General features: G+C 57.8%; 1 protein-coding gene across 6 annotated transcripts in view; it reads right to left on the reverse strand.

Annotated features, from left to right (window-relative positions):
• Kcnn3 (potassium calcium-activated channel subfamily N member 3) overlaps positions 1 to 21,400 on the reverse strand; it is a 133,942-nt gene that overhangs the window by 89,227 nt on the left and 23,315 nt on the right. For 5 of the 6 annotated variants that reach the window (XM_004871336.3, XM_087203508.1, XM_021249353.2 and 2 more), the window contains exon 2: positions 5,362 to 5,457. In XM_004871336.3, coding sequence (XP_004871393.2) covers positions 5,362 to 5,457 — 96 coding nt within the window. Of the gene's footprint in view, positions 1 to 5,361; positions 5,458 to 19,806; positions 20,066 to 21,400 lie in introns of those variants that run through there. The other variant, XM_087203509.1, reaches the window with a different exon arrangement.

Consider the following 21,400-nt stretch of genomic DNA (forward strand, 5'->3'; position numbering starts at 1 on the left):
TTAACCATGGCAATCCATGGCCAGCGGCAGACCTGAGGAGCAGAGCCTGGGACCTGGGCAGCTGACACAGGGTGGCAGGGAGGCCACCGAGCCTGAGGCAGTGCAGCAGGCCTCAGGTCCTTTTCAGCCTTCTGGAGACCACAGACTGCTCCACCATCCCTGCCTGGGTCGATGCTTGGGCCATGATTCGCTCTACCTGCACTGTTACGTGCCAGGCTGCCTCAGCTTTGGGACACACAGTGAGCCCAGCACAGTCCCCTCAGCCAAGGAGCCTGCCGGCTCCAGGGCCCAGGAGGCAGCGTGGACAGTGCACTCGGGACACAGGGGCAGGCCAGAGCCCACTCACCTGCGGGCTGCACACCTTGTTCGGCAAGGGGTGCCAGAAAAGGTTCCCGAGGGGCAACTGTGCAGAGATCCGCAAGTCAGAAAGATGAACTCAGCAGGCCGGGGCCCTGAGAATCTGCGAACACGGTCCCCAAATCACCAAGTGTACACAGAACGCAGCGACCAGGCCCCGGGGGCCGGCCCAACCCACTTAGGGAGCAGTCTGACGGTGTCCCGTGGGTTCCGAACGCTGGGCCAACTCCGGCTGCAGCCTCTACTCCTCCCTGCGTCTCCTTCCTTCTCTCCGGCCCTCACAGGCACAGGCAGCACAGGGCAGTCCAGCAGCGCAGCCCCTGGGCCACCCTCCCCGCTTGCAATTTCCTGTGTATGCTGTGGTCACCATTGCGCGAGGGATCCGAGGCAGGGGAGCTGGGGACCAGTGTCGGCTGGGCAGAGGTTGCCATCCTGAATTTCCTTGTGCAGTCAAACCCCTCAGCACTGGGCCACCCCAGCACCCTCCTCTGTGCCGATCAAGCCTGGCTTACGGAGCTGACAGACAGACTGGGCAAGGCCTGCGGCTTCCACTCGCAGGAGCTCAGTGAAGGCAAAGTGGATCGGTCACCCAATTGGCCAGACCCACCCTCAGGAAATGTCCCTCAGGTATCTGCAGGGAGGATGGAGACCCAGCGCCTCCAGCAGCCTTTGGAGGACAAACACAACTTCCTCCTCTTCCCTCACTCTGCTGAGTGCTCCAGGCCGCTCTGTCCCCAAAACACAGTATCTCTGTTCCTGTACACACAGGTTTCCGGGGAAACCACCACCCCTCCTCAGGGCCACACTGTTGCTCACACTCTGACCCTGGACGAGAGGGGACCAAGGTCTAGGACAGGCGCGGGTCTGAATCATTTCTGGATTCTCAGTGCCATCGATGACTATGAGTACACAGGTGAACGCATGGCTCACTGTTTTTATAGAACATGTTGGGATAGACTTGCTAATCCAGAGAGGCCAGGAGAGAGCTCTGCTGTTCCACACGTCACTCGCAGCAGGTCACTCCCAGGATGCAACTTGAGCCCCGCTGTTTACAGGGTCAGGGAAGAGGAGGCAGAGAGTGAGCCTCAGCCGGAGCCACCCTGGCTGCACTGACCCAAAGCACGTGGCCTCCTGCATGGAAGCACCTGGGGCCTAGTGACCGAAAGCTATGCACACCCCGGAGGATGCCAGCCCCTGGGCCTGTGACACCACCGCAGGTGAGGCTTCTTCCGCTGAGCTGTCTCTTAAATATCATTTATGTCCTACGATATGAAGTAACTTCCCCGTCCGCTGAGAACGCTATTGCTATTTAATAAAAAATATCCACTTGTATATACCTAACAAATGAAAAGTCTCCTCTTTTCAGTCCCTTGTGTTTTGAGCTCAGGAGTTGAAGGCTCATGTCTTGTCACTGTCATGGTCTGGCCAAGTTTCAAGAAGACTGAAGAAGCCTCCAAAGGCTTATGTTAGGCCTTGAGGGATCAACACTCCCAAACAGGAGGGGACACACCCCACCCTTCGATCTGATTGATGCGTTTTACCTCCTATACAAGGCCAATATTCAGAGACGGGAATTGATGATCTCTAAAATCTCCATCCAAGCACTAGAGGGTGTGAACTCCACCCCTGCCTACGCCCCGGGGCTTGAGCGGGACCCTCCCTGGGCACTGGCCCTCCCGGCCTGCAAGCCGAGCGGTTTCTCCCCTCCAGGAACTGGCCCCCTGCCTGTTTCCTCTTCCTCTCAACTGGCTCCTCCATAACCACCTGTAGACAGCAGTGGGGAACCTACGGCACACGTGTTCTTTTTCTTTTAAGACAAAGGATATTAATGTATACGTTGTTTTGTCCAAACTAAAACCTCAGTACTCAGGTTTAATCGCAGTCTTCGAGCTTTGTGATAAATAAGTGGGCTTGGGTGCAGTTTGGACGCTCGTCTGAAAGGTTCGCCATCACTGCCAGACTCGTGCAGTCTCTCCGCCTCCAGAGACAGCTCGGCCAGCCTCCCTAGGCACAGGAGGCGCCCCAGTTCCTGACCCCCACTGTCTCCCCTCCACTCTCCCTCCTGGCGACTGCCCTGAGGAGGGCAGAGGACGAGCATGCGCCCTGGCTCCCGCTCTCCCTTGACAAGTGTTGTGGGTGGGGGAAGAAGTGAGCACATCCTCAGCAAAGCACCCAACCTTGCCCCGGAGAGGGGACAGCCACATTCCAGTGGTGGCTGGTGGTGGCTGGCCTCCCGGGAGGGAGCTGTTTCTGAGCACTGGCACGCAGCAGGATAGCTGCTCCCTGCACCCTCCCGAGGTGGCCTCCAGATGCTGAGCCACCACACCTGAGCTGGGGGCCTGGGATCCTGACTAACAGATAAGGAAACAGAGGCCCCAGGCCACAAGCACACTGATAACCAGCTTCAGAGACCAGATGTCTGCCTGCCTGCCTGTCTGTCTCTCCCACACGCTAGGCAAGCGCTCCAGCACCAAGCCACACCCCAGCCCCAACCAGATGTCTTGAATCCAACACCCTTTCATTCAAAAATGTGCTGCCGACATCTGCTCCTTGTCAGACTGTGGGTGCCTGGAAGTGCAAGATTAATGACAGTACTGTCCCGAGGCGGGAGAGGGACACTGAAAACTACAATCTGGCTGGTGGTGCACACCAGAGCCCGCCTCCTCCCGCTGCCATCTGGCCCCGCAGGAGAAGCCACAGCTGCAAAGAGGACGAGACAGGAAGGTGGAGGCCCCGGGCCGATGACTTCTCTCAGCAGTGGCGGCTGCAGGAAGGCCGGGGACTGGGTCACGGGGGCTGAGAGAGGATGCAGCTGCCAGGGCAGGAGGAAACCAACCAACCACTTGTCAGGACCGGGCAGTTGTGACAGTGACCGTTTGACTGGCTCAAGTGGCACAGGGCGAGGCCAGGCTAGAAGAGGAGGTGACTGGAAAGGGACCAAAATTTTCAATTTGTGAAATCCCACCGAACTCCACACTGTTCCCAGCTCCCTCAAGAGTTCCAGCAAAGTAGCTGATGAGCCTCCCGCACTGCAAGTGGGCAAACTGAGGCCCAGAGAAGTTGTCATGGGCCCGGGGTCATGTAGGATGAGGAGTCTTTTTTTTGGTACTGGGGATTGAACTTGGGAACTTGGGCTTTCGAGGCAGATGACAGAACCACTGAGCTAAATCCCCGGCCCTAGGATGAGGTGTCTTGAGTCACCATTCAAATTGTGAGTGCTGGGCTGAGACACGTGACCTAGAGGCCCCGGCAGGGAGGCCTGAAATGGGGGTGGCCCTGAGCGGACGGTGGAACAAAAGCGCCAGCCACGGCCAGCACAGGGCCACACAGCAGCCTGGCCCGGTCAGGTCTGAGGGCTGCAGGCCCTGCTGCAAAACCAGGACCCCGGGAGGAGAAAGAGGAAGTCATGAGCCCTCAAGGGCTCCCTCAGCCTGGATGGGCTGAGTTCTGTCGTCCTCTGCCTTCTCTCTGGCCTCTGCGACTCCTTCCTGCACAGCTCGGGGAGACTCAGTAACAGACACCCTACACGTGCGGTTGGAGGACTGCCTGGGTCCCCCAGCTGTTCGGGGGGTGGGGGGCCTGGCCTGGCGCCTAGAGTGGCAACGCCGGTCCTGTCCAAGTCCTTGGCCTGGCTGGGGCCCTGGACAGGTCTGGGGTAAAGCCCACCAGCTCTGTCCAGTGTGGGCTCCAGGGTGGATGCTGCCCGGCAGCCTCTGCACTCAGCCCCCTGAGCACAGCCTTGGTCCAAGCATCTGAGGCTGCGGAGCCTGGAGAGCTGGACATCTGGACTAGTGTCCTGTGGTCACCACTGGAGCCTGCCACAGTGACTCGCGTCAAGGCCTCTGCATCCTGTCCAGCCACCACAGCCTGACACTCGGCAGGGAAGCGGAGCCCCTGCGGGGCCAGAAGGCATCCACACAGTATCTGTGCCTCTGCTGCACCCCCAAGACACTGAGGGCCTAAAAGGCCTGCATTTGGCTGGGTGTGGTGGAGCCACTCGGGAGGCTAAGGCAGGAGGGCAGTGAGCTCCGGCCCAGCTCTGGCTATGTAGCAAGTTAAAGGTTCTGGATTTGCACAGTGCTACTGAACAATGGCACAGAGTATCATCCTGTGCACTCCTCATCCATCCTCACTGCAGCCTAGCAAAGATGGAATAAAGCTCCCCTGCTCCGCATGAGGAGACCAAGACCCAGCCAAACACAGGCAGAGAGAAGAGGTCATGGCCAAGGTCAACCCAGCTTTGCTGCATCTGAATTCTGGTCTTCGCCGACCTCTTGCCTACTGCCCAGGTGTGAGTCTATCTGTGCTCCTCCAGCCAGAGGCCTGGGGTAGCCCCAGAGTCAACAGCACAAGAGGAAAAACATCTGGATACTTAGGCCACCCAGTCCACGGCCACGAAGACTGCAGGAGGCCGGGCTGGGCCGGGCGCACTGGGGGGAGAGGACGCTGCCCGCTCCTGGCTTACCCTCCCAGCCCAGGCCAAACCACCCACCCTGTCCTGCACGTGGAGGCCCAGCCAGCGGCTCTCTGGGTGCCGAGTCCCCTTGCAGTGAGAACAGAGCCTCTCACCACCTCCGACTTCCACTCCCCCAGAAGCCGCCACCTCCCAGCCTGGTGTCCACGGGGATGGAGCCCATGTGGCTCCGCCAGGGTTGGGGAAGCGGTCTGCGTGCGCGCGTGTGCAGGGGAAGCACAGGCAGGTCCACCTCACCTCGGGGACTGGCTCAGTGCCTAAAGGTCAGGAAGGTCCAGCGGGATTGAAGGGCAAAGTTGCCCGGGCTCCCATAGCCATGGTGCTAAGTGAGGGTGCGGAGCAGGGCAGCCCATGCAGAGCCCCGAAACCTCAGATGAAGACAAGGCCTCGCAGTGCCCTCCCTTGGCAGCAGAGCTAAGATCTCGGGCAGCATCTTGCAAAAATCCCCCAAGTTGCTGCTGGGGTGGGGCGGGGACACTCAACCCAGAGCAAGGCCGGAAGGGCCACTGCCTGGGGAGGGCGGCACCTACCTGGACCTCCCGCGTGTGATAGGCGATGATCAGTCCCAGCAGGATGATGGTGGAGAGGCTGATGAGGCATTTCAGGGCCAGCGAAAACATGGAGTCCTGCAGGAGACAGACAGGGGATTAGGGAAGGCCAGCAAAGGCGCATCTCGGTTCCATCTCAGTGGGGACAGAGGTGGGGCCAGCCCAGCCCTCCTGGGAGCAGGACGGGCCACAGGCTCAGCCAGAGAGCCCTGGCCTGTGCCTGGGCCACCAGACTCCAGAGCTGGCCCTCAGAATCTGTTTTCGAGGGTTAGATGGCTGCTGCATTGTGTGAACTCTGCCTGGGTGTGATCTATTATGTTTGGTATACTCAGCTCGACTCCATTTGCTGATGTGTTATTTAGAATTTTTGCCTCCATGCTCATAAGTCATGAGAACATAATTCTTTTTTGTGCCACCATTATTTGGTTTAAGCATCCATATTATGCTAGCTCGGGTCTCTGTTTTCTCTTAACAAACCGGAAGCAGAGGGTTTCCAAGTCCCTTCCATCTCTGACAATGCAAAGTTCTTTTAGGAATGAATTAGAATGTCCTGGCAGCTGCTGACATCTCCTGGCATAGGCCAAGGGCAGTTGAGGAGCAACTGGGGGAAGACGAGGGCCCAGGGCAGGAGCAGAGTGGGTCCCGGGCAGGCACAGGCCTGGGGGTCCCTCGTGACAGGGAAGAGGGGCAGCTGCATGACCTTCCCCACAGCTTCCCCCAGGGCCTGGAGAGCCTGTTGCCCTGTGCTCCCCAGGAGCTGAGCTCTCGCCAGCATGCAGGGTCTAAACCCTCACACACCCACTGGGAGCTGTGACCTCAGGCCATCGCTCGGGCCTCTGCATGCCTGGTGGGCCCGCTGTTGGGTGGGAAAATATCAGTGTCATGGACAGCGCCTGGGACAGCGCCTCGTAGCCTCACACTGCTCACTTCACAGCGTCTGGTTGGGCCTGGGGCATGGCACTTGGAGACAGCTGGGTCCTGTCCCAAAGGGAGCCCAGGACACCAGCCTGAGCAGAGGTGGCAGCGAGACCCGGGCAGCATCTCCAAGCCCACACTGTGCGGTACTGTGCATGGTCCTGAGGTTTTAGACCTGTCATCACCTCAGAAACAGCCCTGTCCTCAAGGAGCTGCTGCTCAGACCTGTGTGACTGCTGCAACGAGCAGTTTGCATGGTGGTTTCATATGTTTGTTCTCGAACATCTGCACACAGCCCTTGCCTCCATGCCAGCGCCATAGACACCATGGTGGAGGCCCAGAGGGGCTCGGGGCTTGGCCCCCGCCCAGAGCACTGCCCACAGCCCTGGGCTACTCTAAGAGAAACGTGAGAAACACGTGAAATGTTCTCAGACAGACCTGGCTGCTCAGACAAGGGACCAAAGCACGGTTAGGTTCCGTCCAGAGCAAGAGGCAGTTCTAGTTTTCTATGGCACAGTGGGGTAACTTAGTCTAGAATAATATGTGATATATTTTTAAATAATCGAGGAGAATAAAAAAGTTCCCAACACATAGAAATGCATAACGTTTGAGGAGACGGAAATGTTTATTGCCATGCACACGGAATTATCAGGCCACACCCTGTAAAGATGTACGGGTACCGTGTATCCATACAAAGTGTTTCAAAGGTAAGGTATGGTCAATCACCAAATGAGACCTATCGTGGGGCTGGGACAGCCCCGAGGGAAACAGCCCCAGGGATGGGTCCGAGAAGGGCTCAGAGGCAGGCTGAAAGGTGGCTGAGACCTGCAGCTGAGGGATGGTGTCCAACAGGGCATTGCCAGAGTAAGAGGTGGGGCTGGGACTTGAACCCAGGACCTCCAATGACCAGGTCCATAAGCTCCTCCACCCGCTGTGGGCTGAGGCAGAATGAAAGCAGCTCTCCCTGGTTTCTATCAATCTCACCATTTGTTTCCTTGATACAGTTATTGAAGACCACTTTGTGCCAGGCACAAGGCTAGCCCTGGGGACACAAGGAAAAACTAATGGAGTAACTTGTTCGTTCACTCACGCTTGCACAATAATTTCAACCGCTTCTCATTTCCTGAGCACCTGTGAGACAGCCAACAGGGCGCTGCACAGGGCTCCTTTTGCTGGAGGCTTCTAGTCTAGATTATACACCAACTCCAACTTTCTACCCAGCATGGGGCACTCGGCACAGGGCTGGGGCTGTGTGGCTCCGTGCTGCAGCACCCACCCAGCGGGCTGGAGAGCCTGGGGCCCACGCCCAGGTTTCCTTTGGCCTCTTCCCCCCTTGGCGGTCCAGGGCAGGGAGGCCTGCGCTCCTTCACTGAGTGCGCTCGGACATGGGGCTCAGGCCCAGCCTCAAGGGGGCTCCGGGGAGAAGCTCGCCTGCTGCCTGCACGCCGCCTCCCCCAGACGGGGCTGGGCTGGAGTCCGGGACACAGCTGCTCCGGGCTGAGATGACCCTCCCTGGGGACAGCTCACAGCACTTCCCAGCCAGAGAGGACCATGGCGTTCTCCTCAAAGGCTCTGAAGGCGGTTGGGGAGCGTCACGCCCCCCCCCCCCAGGACGCTCTGGGATCAGCTGCACATTGCAACCTCTAATTTATTTCTTTTGGCAGAAATCAGAATCTATTAATTCTCATCATTTTAAGAGGAAGAGGTAAAGGGAAAGAGGCCAGATGCTCTTTTCTCCTTTAAGCCTCTTCCATTTGTCCTAAGACTCAAAGCCTTTCCACTAAAAGGCTTCTTGGTTTTGGCCAGGGCACTGCCTGGCCATCTGGTCCTGGGTAGACCACGCCTTGGTGCGCTGGATCAAGGGACTGTGGAAGCCTCAGACTTCCTGCATTCTCCATCATGTTGATAAAAAACAAACCACCATGCATCTCCGCGTAGCTAGAAAACATGTCAAAGAAGTTGGGCCGGAGCAGGAATGCTTCCTAAGGTCAAAATGCTGAACTTGCCTCTTTCCTCTGCTGCCCGACTCAGGTGAAGCTGGAAAGTGATGTGGCTCCCGCAGGACACGGTGCTGCTAATGGGCTGCCACTCCCCTGCGCCCAGCACCCCGCCAGCCGAGGGTCAGAAAGAGGCCTTGGGAGCTAGGAGCGAGTCTTATCTCCTCTATGACTCTGAGCTTCTCAACAACAATGCAATAACCCCTAACACCCAAGGGTGCACAGGAACTACATCCGACGGCAGACAGTCATGTTTGCAAAGGTATCCATTCCTAAAGGCCCAAGAATATTCAAGCGATTCATTCAGTTTGAAACCATTCCGTGATGGAACACTGTGCAGCCCCCCAAAAGACACTGCTGTAGGGAACATGTGAAGGATGAAGAAAGGTTGTTGATGGAGTGCTAAGTGAAAGGCTCTGGCCCCAAACTGTATTTGTGCTATAGTTTCCATTTTGGCGGGGGGAGGCGTGGTGCTGGGGATTGAACCAGCACATTTAGACTGAGCTGCAGCCCCAGTCTTTTTTAGGGTTTATTTGGGGACAGGGTCTTCCTAAGTCGCCCAAACTTGGCTTTAACTTGTCACTCTCCTGCCTCAGCCTCCCAGAGGTCTCAACTCACATTTTTAAAAACTTTCGTAATGCCCAAAGACAGAAAATGCATCAAATATCCACATTATAGGAGATATTTTTCTTATTATTGTCTTCTTTTCTCGAATTTCCAACAATGAGGGTATACTACTTTTATAATAAAAGAAACTTGTCTCTCAAAATCTGAGCCCCAGACCCTAGGAAGAGATCCCTGCAGATGGGTGACTGGCTCTATTCACAGCACAGCGCGTGCCCTGTCTCAGGTGAGACAAAGGACTGGAGGCACCAGGCTTTTCAACACCATTTCAGAGCCAGGCCTAGTGGCGCACACGTGTAACCCCAGCACTCAGGAGGCTGAGGCAGGAGGATCACCATGAGTTCGAGGCAGCCTGGGCTACACAGCGGGACCATCTCAGAAAAACAAAAACCAAAATAAATAAATAAATACTGTTTCATGACTTGATGCCCAGCCTACTCTCACGCTACAAAAGTCACTGCTCTACTCGCAGCAGGAGATGCCGCGCTGCACCGAGAGAGGAGGGGCCTCCTGTGAGCCTGGACCCAGGCAAGGGGCTCACCCAGACCTGCTGACCTTTTGCTCCATTCAGCTCCCAGTTACAGAACTCAGAATAAGAACACTTGGACTGCGACCTCGTAGCCTGCCCGATGCCCTAGCGCTTCTCAAGCCCCGAGCGTGTACCTGCCCCAGAACAGCTGGTCCACGCACTTCACCTCAAGGCTCACCTCACACCTGAGGTCAGAAGCCTCGACCCCCACGGCAACCCAAGCACTGGAGAGCCGGAGTGGCTCTGAGGGCCCACGATGGCCCAGACGCCGCGGTGCGGCCTGGGCTCCCGGGCAGAGCGGAGCTGTCCCCTCAGCAGACGGGCTGCTGCTCCACCAGCCCTCCACCCCAGGCCGTGCGGGCTGCAGTGTGCTCCAGGCCTGAGCCAGCCGTCCGAATTGCTGTCCTGGCTGCCGTAGCTTCCCAAGATGACCAGGACTGCAGAGGTCACGGTAGGTCTTCCAGAGGCCTGGGAGCTCCGAGTCTGTCCTACTGTTTAGCACACTGGAAAAAACAGAAAACTATGCTGCCAGGCAGAGTTGTGGCAGGGCACTGAACCGAAGTGAAGTACGAGCTTGAGAAAGGGGTGTGCAGCCTCTTCCTAACCAAGCTGACCCCGGGTGTGTGTGCGTGTGCTCATCCACACACATGCGCGGCCTGTTCATGATTTCCATCACTGCTGGAGCCCCCAAAGGGAAAGCGGGACAGCATCCAGTCTGTGCAGGATTGACTGGTGTGCCTTGCCGGCATCCCTACGTTTTGTACATTCGATTTGTGAAATGAATGATTTAGAAATCTTTTCTGTTTAATAAGGTCAACTTTTCCTTCCATTTCATGGAGGGGTCCAGAGCTGGTTGGCATTCAGCAGCAGCGTAGCGCTGCACTGCGGAAGGGCTGTCCTAATTAGGCACTCTTGCTAATTAGCGCTATGCAGATTAGGTCAGCCCCTCCTCACAGCAGCTCTGGTGCGTTCTCCAGGGAACCCGAGCTTCCCTCTCTTCCGGGGCTTCCACGCCAGCACCCAGGCCTAGGGCCTGCGTCCGCCCTGACCCTGCCTGCTTCCTGTGAGCGCGGCTTCTGACCTCTCCCCCTTGGCCTCCTCCCTGGCCAAGCTGCCTCCGTCCTTCCAGCGACTTCCCCGCCTGGCTCCTGCCACGGGCTTCTCTCTGGACTCAGACCCTCTCACCCTGTTCTCTCTGGACAGAACTCCAGCCACAGTGCTGGGGAATGAGATGAGATAACGCATAACGCAAAAACTCATCCTTTTCCACACAAAGAAATGTTCAAATTGTAGCCAAATACCCATTCTCTCAACACACAGATGAGACAGCAGGGAAACTCAGGCGACCTCAGTCCTGGGCTGTTGACTGCACTTCCAATATCAGCATTTTACAACCGCTGCGGTTTACAAAGCTGTCCCCATGCATCTCGGGCACTCTGCAGCTCTTTCGCTCATCCACTCACTCCACCTGTGCTTACTGGGCACTGGGATGCCCAGGCACTGTGCTGGGCGCTCCTGAAATGCCCAGGGCTCCCCTGCATCCTGCCAAGAGCTCGCAGGTCTTCATCCCAAGGGCTGCCTTCTGCACCCCATCACCCCTTACCCCAGTGGGCACCTCCCAAGGGCTCGGTGCAGCGCAAGGGCAAGAGCCAGGCAGCAGACAGACGGGTGGACACCTCCAACCCGAATGTCTGGAGTCCTAAGAACCCAGGGCAGATGATCGAGGCCCAGGGCAGTCAGACTCCTTGGGCAAGGAAGGGGTGGGGGGCGAGGCTCAAAGCTCGGCTCCTCTGCCTCAAACATCTGTGCTCTCCCGGCCAAGGGCAAGGAAGGGATCAGCCGGTACAGCAGTCGTCGGAGCACCTCCCCCGGAGACCCAGCCTTCCAGCAGGACGAGTCCTCCCCACTCCCTGGCAAGGACCCAGCTGTGCCGCCATGAAACCTCCATGGCTTAGACAGTGAGCAGCCTGAGGTCAGGACTGGGGCCTGTGTCCTCCTGCACATCCGGTCCAGGCCTGGGCTGGCATGGGGAGGACAGACAGGAAATGACTGCAGAGTGAAGGAAGCCAGTGGACTCGGAATAAACTCCTGAAGTCACTTTGGCTTGGGGCGTTTCTCTCCAGCCCTCCACTTGTCACTTCCACAAGGAGAGGGAACCTGATGTGTGAGGGACACCATGCAGTTGCGGAGACTTGGGTCTCAGCAGAGCGTGGCCTCGCAATGTTTAGCAAAGCCAGAAGGGTCAACCGGGACACCAATTAGGAGGCGATGATCCTCCCAGCCCTGGCTCTCCCACTGTGCAGTGCCCAAGGAAAGCAAGAAAAGGTCATCTGGGAGACCCCGCTCCCAAAGCATCAAGTCACACGGGCCTCCCCCACCCCCAGGCCACAAGCATAATTCCAGCTAAGGAGAGGGTTTCCTTTACGCAGTCTGGGCAGAGGGGGGCTGGCACATCGTGAACTCTACTCTATGCTTGTCTGTAATTTCTTTTCCTGCCCCATTTATAACATTGGCAATGGTTCCACGTGATTCAATCAAGAATTCCATCACACGGTTGCATGTGCCGGGCGCTGTGACTTGTAGGCAGTGGACCTGGGGTGGTCTGTCTCAGGCCTCTAAAAGATGCTCTGAGGGGAGCCGAAGCCAGCCTCGAAGGGCTCTCTGGGGCAGGAGGCAAGCATTCACCAAGTGCCTTTGGGTGGATGAATGTGACATGGTAAATACAGCCTCAAACTTCCGAGCAAGTGAAACCCAAGATGACTGGATCTCCTGTCCCACTGCAGGGCCCTGAAGCGCAACCCCAGGCTCCCAGGCACCAGCCTTGGAGCCAACCTTGGCCCCTGCTGAGGTCGATCAAACTCAGTACCTTGTGCTTTCGAGGAAGGCACAGCGCCACTGAGCTAAATCCCTGGCTCAGAGAGACTCTTCTTCGCATAGTTCTGACTTTCTTAAAGCCTTGCTTCAGTGCTCTCAGGTGTGTGGCCCCGACAGAGTGACGCACACGCCTCCGTGAGCCCTGTCTGATGCAAGCAGCATAGCTACCAATGCCAGTTTGCTCACGAGTGAGTGCTCCCCAGACACACTCACAAAGGTGCAGAAGGCGGCCTGGGGGCCTTGGAGCTCTGCGGATGCCCAAATTTTGCCAGAGGACACCAAGGCCGGTGAGGCTGGCCCACCTTGTACACAACAGCAGCCAGGCTTAGGGCTGCCTGGCCCACTGCAGCTTTCCTACAATGGTCACCCAGCCACTCTCGCTCCTGGTCTAGCGAACGATCTGCCCCGATCTCCTGTCCTCCTCTGCGGTAGACCCCGAGTGTCCTTCGGCAGCCAGCAGTCACCTCACCCTGGGAAGGCACAAGGCCTCTCTAGGCTTCTCCAGCTGTGGTGAGCGCACGTTTGCCCCTGGCATTGGGTCCTGAAGGTCGCCACGCCACACGGCATCTCAGAGGTGCACAGTGAAGATCTCTGTGCCAGTGCCAGTGCCCGTCCTGCCAGCCTGGGGTACAGAAGTGAACCCCTTAACCTTCACTCACCCTGCAGGAGTGGCCCAGTCCTACTGGGAGTTTGCAAATACCGTATTTGCTGTGCCCCTTGCCAGGGGCCTGGTCCCCAGATTTCATAAACCCTCATTTGCTTAAATGTTCTAGACTATTTAGATAAGTAAACATGCTTTGAGGGTGGCTTGCTTTGAAGTAGTTTTATTTCCTCTTATGAAAACCCGCCTGAGGCTGGGGATTTAGCTCAGTGGTTCTGCCACCTGCCTCACAAGCACAAGGTCCTCAGTTTGATCCCCAGTACCAAAAAAAAAAAACCCCAGGGCCGGGATTTAGCTCAGTGGTTTCCCCGCCTGCTGCGCAAGCTCAAGGACCCGAGTTCGATCCCTGGTTCCCCCCCCAAAAAAACTCCAAAAAACAAAAACCTATCTGGCCCCCAATCCAGTAACAGCAGGAAATCCCTCGCCTCTTCGGGGAGCCATGTTCCCGCTAGACTGGGCTCCTGGCTAGCACGGAACCAGCACAACCCACCTTGTCCAAGGGCTAGGCCTCTGTCTCCCCACCCTACCCAGCTCTCGCCCTGTGGTGCACACCATACTCCCAGGCTCCCTGCAGGGGCTGCGGCTGACCAGTTACGTACAGGGAGCCGACTAAGCTCATCTCTGGGCTGCTATGACTGGATATAAGAATCCAGCCTGCATCCACCGACAGCCACAGAGGAGCACTGCTGGTGATAATGACAGCCAGGCTCCCATCCTGGATGCCCCAGCCCCCTCACCCCTCCAACCTGCCCACCCTCTGCCCTCCCTCCAGGCCCTGCCTCCTGTGCACCAGAGGCTGCCATGGTGACAGAAGCAGTGCCCCACCTGTGCCTCCCGACTTCTGCAGAGGATGGCAGGGTGGGGAATGTGCTGCCCCCAACTGGTGCTGGAGCAAACCCACTGCCGTCCCCAGGACAGTCAGATCACCCCGAGCCTGGCAATACTTGGCCCAAATGAAAATTTTTAAGATACCCAGAAATCACATATGGTGAAAAAAGCAGCCACCTGGCAGGCTGTGTGGACGTCTCCAAAGGCTGCTCTGGGGTACCCCGGATAAAGAACAGCCCTGTCTGCGTGCCCAGGCTGCTGGGAGTTTCTCATATCCTGGGGCAGCAGCTCTTCCCTTCCACTTCCACACCCGTGGTCTCGACAACCAGTGCAAGGCAGTGCGGACTCCACCCAATGCTCGGGCTTGGCGGGAATGGGCCTGCTTCCGGCTGTCTAAATCAGAGCCTTCATTTTACAAGCAAAGAAACAGAGGTCAGAGGAAGGGCTCTGTCCCACCCACAGTCACACCAGTCACAGAATGGGGTGACACTGCCCTGAGACTCCCAAAGCTTGGGCAGAGTTTTCCCCACACCCTACTCTGCTGGCCACTGGTCCCAGCGCACCTGAAAAGAGCGGAGCCCCACTTCCGCCTCCCTCCTGCCTTGGCAGGCTCCGCCTCGGAGCTGGGGAAGGAGCCTTTCCCCTGCAGCTCACGCAGGGGCAAATGGAGAGAAACAATGACCTGCTCCAGGTTCTCGTCTTCCTATCACTTAAAAACACAAAAGCTTAACTGTAAATAAAGGGAAATGGTCTGGAAAAATAACCGGTTGGCATGGAACAATCGGCATTTCAGTGCTGCATAAGAAGTGGAAAGAGTGCTTCTCAGGAACTCGGCAAAGCCCTGAGTTGTTAACTCCTGGCACTGGCTCTTCCATTGTTCTGAGGTGATGGATGACGTCAATAGAAGGGAGAGGGCAAACATAGGCCCTCTCTCCCTCTCTCTCCCTCCCTCTCTCTCTGTGTCTGTCTGTCTGTCTCTCTCTCTCTCTCTCTCTCATTGGCTCCTTGGCACTAAACTGTTGCCGACCTGCTTACCTTTAGCTTTGGGTGCCCTGATGCCAGCAATGGGCACCACACAAGCCCTGTTGTGCCCCATGGCCCAGCAAGCTCATCCAAAGGCCCAGAGGAAGGCTGGGCCACAGCCACATGGGCTGCTGGCCTGTGCAGAGCTTCAGCCTGGGGTGCAGGAGGGCAGGGACTCCCAGCTCCTCTGCACACTTACTTTAGCCACTTCTGGCCCCAAGAACTTGGGACATCCCCGTCAAGGCAGGTGTGCTCAGTCTGCCTCACTGCATCCAGTTACAGCTGTCTCAAGGAAGAAGGGCCCCTGGCGCCCCTGAAAGGTGCCCCTCTGGGAAATCCCTCCAGCTCACACTCTGAGGACCTAGAGTCTCTAGGTCCATTTTCACAAAGGATCTCAGGGAATCCTCCTAAAAAGCGATTTGGGTTCTTGACAAATGGGGAAACTGAGGCACAGGCTGGTTACACGCTTTGCCAAGACTGTGTGGCTTGGAAGCGGAGGAGCCAGAACATAAACACAAGCCTTCTGGTTCCAAGCCCAGGACCGGAAAAGCCCCGGGTCAAGCCCCCGCTGAGACCGATGCCCGCTCCCCCCCTCAGACGGGAACACTTGCTTCCTTGTTCGCAGAGCGCCCTGCTCCTGCCAGCTGTCCTCTACCTGCATGGGGTCGGCCGCGAGGAAGTCAGGCCAGAGTGCAGCCATCGCCCTCCGTGACATCTGTTAAATGAAGCAAACCTCCTTCCTCCCTAGCAGACCTGCAGTGAGGAAGACCGGACTGTGAACTCGAAAGTGCTCTGGAGTCAAGGGCTCCTGAGAGCTAGGATTGGCTCCACACCCAGGAGCGGCCAGTTCGTGCCTGTTACCTGGCCTGATTATTAATAAGATAGTAATTATTAGCATGCTACTTTCCCAACGGTCCCGTCTAGATGGGAATCATACAATCATCCCATCCGTGTAGCGTTTGCTGCTGTAGGACCTGAGGGAATTGCCTGCCCACCCCGCTACCCGGTCTCCAGTGCCCACCCACCCAGCAGCGCCATGAGCAGACCCTCTGCCCATCCTGCTCCAACCCGGCTCACGAGCAGGCATCACTTTGCCAGATCAAAGCAATTATTAGTAGACACTATTTTTAGCACGGCAGTGTCGTGTGCCTGGATTAACTGCAGTGATACGTCAGTCCTTTAAGGTTTATTCCATCAATTATGGACAATCACGGTCATGCGCACAGCCTGCTTTAACCCTTGGTGGCTCGACTTTCGTGGTGCAGAGGAGGCTGTTACCATGGAGAGGGCTGACTTTCAGAACCACTGTGTCCTGGCCGTCAGTGTGGAGCTTTCCTGTTTACAAAGGGGGTTTTTTGGCGGGTTCCTATTTGACCCCTAGGAGATAGAAAGAGCCACTCCCATTTTAAGGGCAGAAAAACTAAGGCTCAGCATTTTAAACCAATTACCCGAGGTCACACAGAGAGAGCCCAGATTCAACTCACACCACTTGCTAAAGCTGCCCAGCTCCTCTCTGTACCCCCAGGAGCGCCAGCTGCGCAGTGCTCAGGAGTGAGACCCTTGGGCAGTGTGGCTGGCCCTGCCCCGGGGCCACAGCGCCCAGGGCACTGGCCAAGGAATCCGGCAGAGCGGCAGAGAGCAGTCCTGACAACGTCAGCGAACTAAGAAACTCCAGTAAGAGTTTCTCCAGATCAGAAAACTGCGCAAACGTGAGACCCAGCACCGCCCCTCTCCCAGCATCCAGCGGAATGGGGAGGGCGGCCTCTCCCAGGGAGGGGACGCTGGGCTCCCTCCACCTCGGGGTCGAAGCCAGAAGAGCTCGGCCCTCTGACCTCAGTGCCCAGACTTCCGGCCACCGCTCACAGAGGCTGGTTCTAAACAGATCCCAAGGTCACCCAGGGGTCCAGAACCTGTTTGCAGATGGAGAAACTGAGGCACCAAGCAGGAGCGACGGGGTGAAGCAGAGGGAACGAGAGCTTCCGCCCTGTGTGTCCCTGGCAGGACTGGGGCGCCGCCCCGAGCACCACCTCGTGGAAAAACGCTCTGCTTCTATTCCCCCACCTCGCTGCCTCTCCTCACCCTCTTTGCCTCCCTCTCCCGCCATCTGTGTTGTCCAGGAATGGGCGTTACGATGCCAGCTGAGCCAGGCCTGACAGCACATGCCTGTGATCCCAGCACGCTGGAAAGCTGAGGCAGGAAGGCTGCAAAGTCGAGCCCAGACTGGGAAACTTGGTGACTTGGGGAGAACGTGTGAGAGACAGAGAGAGAGAGAGAGAGAGAGAGAGAGAGAGAGAGAGAGAGAGAAAGAAGGAAGACAGACGGCCAGCTAAAGGGCAGGGCATGAGTGAACCTATGCCGAGCCTCCCAGGTCCCCCGTAACCCCAGGGTGCCTCTGATGGTCACCCCAACAGCCTCTGGCTGAGGGTCAGGGTCTTCTCTGTCCCTCTGCCCCTGGCCTGGCACAGAACTCCACACGTAACGAGTGCCTGACGAGTGGGTGAGTGAGGGAATACGGACCATGCCACAATCTAGCAAATCGCTCCATACGATCTGATCGCTCAGGTAGGAGCTGAGAACTGAGACCTGGGTCTGAGTCACCTTTAATTTCCTCATCCCACTGACTAAACAGTTATTTGTTTAGAGCCCCTTGTTTAAACCTTAACTCTAACAGCTGTGACAAAGTCCTAGGAAAACAGAAAGCCCAGCCAAGGCCTGGAGGGGCGCAGGGTGCGGAGCTGAGCTGGAGCGGGAAAGGCCGGCACACGAGGCTTGGGGAGTCTTCCCCACAGCCCTGGGGGTCCCCACAGACGACCACGCAGATGATGACATTCCCGGGGTGGCGCAGGGGAGAGAGACTGTGCAGCTGGCTCTCCATACAGATGTCACTGGCGACCCTGGTCACCTGGGGCCAGCTGGAAGGGGCGAGGAGACCCAGCCAGGCCAGGGTGTGAGCTGCTGAGGGAGGACAGAGTCCCGGCCAGCGGGAAAGGGGCTAGGCAGTGACCGCGGGTCAGAAGGCCCCCTTCCTCCAGCTGCCAGCACCGCTGACCGCTGTGGAGCCCCGGGAGCTGGGCCAGGTGACCGGCGAGCACAGCACAGCAGGAAGGTGTCAGGGCTGGGACAGGCATCTCCACCGTGCACCTCACAGGCCAGGACATGGAGGCCCAGGCTGTCACCCAGCTCTGAGCCCCAGCCTCTGGCTCCCACACCCTGGAGGAGCACACAGCACGAACAGCCCCAGCCTGCGCCCAAAGCTTTCTGCACGCCCGGGCCAAAGGCGCTGTGTGATCTGAGCCCTGCAGCAGCCCTGCTCCTCCCGCCTGGCACGTGCTTGCTGGGCCCAGAAGCCTTTACGCTCCCGCCTAACACATTCCCGGTGAGGCTCCAAGATGCAGCGCCTCTCCTGGCGACCCCACTGGCTCACCCACCCCTCGGGGAGGCGACCCAAGCACACCAAGCCCGAGTTCTCAGGGTGCCGAAGCCAGATCTCTGTGACTCTCCCATCCCCAACTCCTGGCACCTCGCACAGAGCCTGGTGTGAGGGAACCTCCACTGACGTTTGTGGGATCAGCCATGAACTTGAGGGGTGAGTGACCTCTGGGCCTTGACAGCGCCTCCTTCCCCTGCAGGTGGCAGCACCCGCAGGACGTTGGGGCTCGGATGTTCTTCTGCTGCTTGCGGTGAGGTGGTAACTTCATGGGAAAAGCATCATGAGAGTCAGGGGCCCAGGCACCCACTCCTGCTGGGGCGGGCCCAGGCCACCAGACGGCAATGGCGAAGCAGCCAGGCTGGAGCCTGCATTCACTCGTCCGTGCCATGAGCCCATCCACACACGGGGTCCTCAGGAGCGCAGGAGCCACCGCCTCTGCACTGTCTCGAGGCCCTGGGTCCCCACACCAGGGGCGCAGCTCCCATAATGCCACAGAGCACCGTGGCTCCAGAGACCCGTGGAGGGCTCCAGGGCTGATCTCACAGATCCCTTGCCTCCCGGGTGTCTCCCCTCACAAACTACACACAGGATGTTACCCCTGCATCACAGCCCCGAGCCCCAGCGACCAGGAGAGGGGGAGTCCCCGCATGGGCAAGGCCTGTGGGCCCCTCAGCCAGTCACCAAGTGACAGCGACAGCCAGGTGACAAGGCAGGCAGGGGCACGGAGAACGCTCCCGGGAAGGTCACCCGGCTCGGCCCCCAGCTCAGCTCTCAGCACGAAAGACCGAGGACCTCCTGCCACCTGCCCCGGGAAGCAGTCCTCGGCCACCCCAAGAGCACTGCAGGGGCTCTGGCCACCAGTGGAAGTGTTTTGAGAGGCAGACAGGAAAAGGGTGCCGGGAGCCACACACAGGGCTGCTTCTCAGAGCTGCAGAGTTGTCCAGGGGCACCGTGGCTGGACGTCTGTGCCAGGGCCTGGGTGGGGAGCCAGCCCTGTGGGGCAGAAGGCCTCAGAGCTGGGGTAGGGGCACAGGGCTCGCCCTGGGAAGCCGCCAGGAAAAGCCGTGGAAATTGTCCTCGCTCCATTTGGTTTGTCTATTTATCTCTTGCAATTTATCTAGTATTTCCTAAAAGGTCACTGGGTGGTGATTTCAATATTGTAAAATTTGTAGAGATGCTCTAAAAGAAATGTACAAATTTCACAGGTTTCTGCTGGCTTAAAGGTAATATATTCTATTGAGAGCGCCTATTCTGAGTGCACTTTGGATAGGATTTGGCAGCTGATGGTTAAGGCTCCAAAAGGCCTTGTGCTATTAAAAGATTCACTGTGGGTTTTTTTGGGCAGTAAAAGAAATAGAAATCAAAGGCATTTGCTGCAAAGTTATGGTTGGTGGATGGAAGAAAAAGTGGCAGGTGAGATCACAAAATGCTTTGTCACCTTACAGCTCCCTAAGCGGGGAGCTGGGAGGAAAGGGGCTGATTAAAGCTGGGGGCTGCTCCGCCTCCAGCCCAGGCTCCCCTCTGGAATCTCACAGGCCCTTCTCACCTTCCTCTGCTGCTCCTCATTAACGGGATCCAATCTTTGTCACTCAGAGGAAAATTAACAGGGAAATTGCCTGAGGGGAGAGAGTCCTCTTCAGCCGCAGGCACCTTTTCCCTGAGCCCCAGTCAGAAGTCTCTCTCTCCCACAGCAGAGCCATTTCCTTGCTGTCAGCCCAGTGATACGCAGCTTCCTGTCAGGACGGCTGAGGAATCAGGGAAATGTTTCTTCCCTGGCAGCAGGGCCTCGGCCAGTGCCCAAGAGCAGAGCGCAGGGTTGGGAAGGGGCAGTCCCTCTGCACCTCTGCTCCCAGCACCCTCACTGGCCCCAGGTCAGGCCCCGCCTGCAGGCTGGCTCGGCTCCACAGGCCAGGCTGGCATCACAGCCCCATCTCCCAGAAGCCTTTGCAGGATCCAGCACTTCCATCCCAAAGCCACCAGGAGGGAGGGGCTCGCCACATGCTCCTGAGCACCATAGTCTGACTGCTTCTCCGCCCCCTAACAGGGCCTTGGCACCTGTCAGCAAGATCCAGGCTGGCACTAGAGTGGCTGACATTGTAAGGGGGCAAGGGAGGAGATTTCTGGGTAAAGACCCGCCACAGCCACTGGAGGGGCAGACAAACCCTTGGTGGAATACAAACGAAAACCCACCCGGGCGCACTAGCACACGCCTGTCATCCCAGCACTCTGGGAGGCTGAGGCAGGAGGGTTGCAAGTGCGAACCCAGCTGGGCAACTTAATGGGACCCTGTTTCAATATAAAAAATAAAAAGTTCTGGAGAGGTAGCTCAGTGTGAAGGCCCCGCATTTAATCCCCAGTACTGCAAAAAAAATGAAGGTAGCAAGGATAAACAGCCCATCCCGTGCCTGACATTCTCCCCAGGGGCCTGCACACCCCCCCCCCCCGCTTTATCCCGAACAAGCGCTGGGACCACGGCTCCAAACCTTGCTGCGTTATTACCACCCAGGGAGCTTTCGAAAACCCCGGACCATTAGACAAGCTGGGACCAGGCATCCTCATTTCTAAAGATCTCCAGGTGATCCCAAAATGTCGCAGTCGGGAACCCGCAGCGAGGCGCTGCTGTCACCCGTTTATTCCCAAGGAAATCGACCCAGGTTCAGTGGCGGGCCAAAAGCCACATCACGCATGCGCAGTGGCGTTGGGTCCGGTTCTTCCCTCCACAAGCCCAGCACGGAGGCCTTCACTCCTCCCTGTGTGCACAAAACCTTTCAGATCCGTGAACCAGTACATCTCTCAGGCACATCTGCCAGGGAGCGGAACCAGGACAGCAGCCGGCGAGGGGAATGAGCTCAGCTCAGCGGATCCTGCTCCTTCCTGTCCGACAGGGCCTGAAATCCGTCCGGACGAAGCCCCAGCCGGGTCTGGGGACCGCCAGGCCTGCAGGAAACAGGAGTGTAGACCCGGGGCGGGGGAGCCAGGGAGCCCGGGGGGAGCAAGGTCGGAGGGGGTCTGGCCCCCCAGCTCCTACGCTTCCCTGGCCAGGAGTGGAGCAGGTCACCCTCCGGGCCTCAGATTCCTCCCGGTGACAATGGCATAGCAGCTTGAGCTTGAGGCGGATCCTCCCAGCCCTGTGCTTTGCA

Source organism: Heterocephalus glaber, unplaced genomic scaffold, assembly GCF_053883595.1.
Source record: "Heterocephalus glaber isolate CG9 unplaced genomic scaffold, H.glaber_assembly_v1.0 deba00001795, whole genome shotgun sequence".
Taxonomy (NCBI): Eukaryota; Metazoa; Chordata; class Mammalia; order Rodentia; family Bathyergidae; genus Heterocephalus; species Heterocephalus glaber.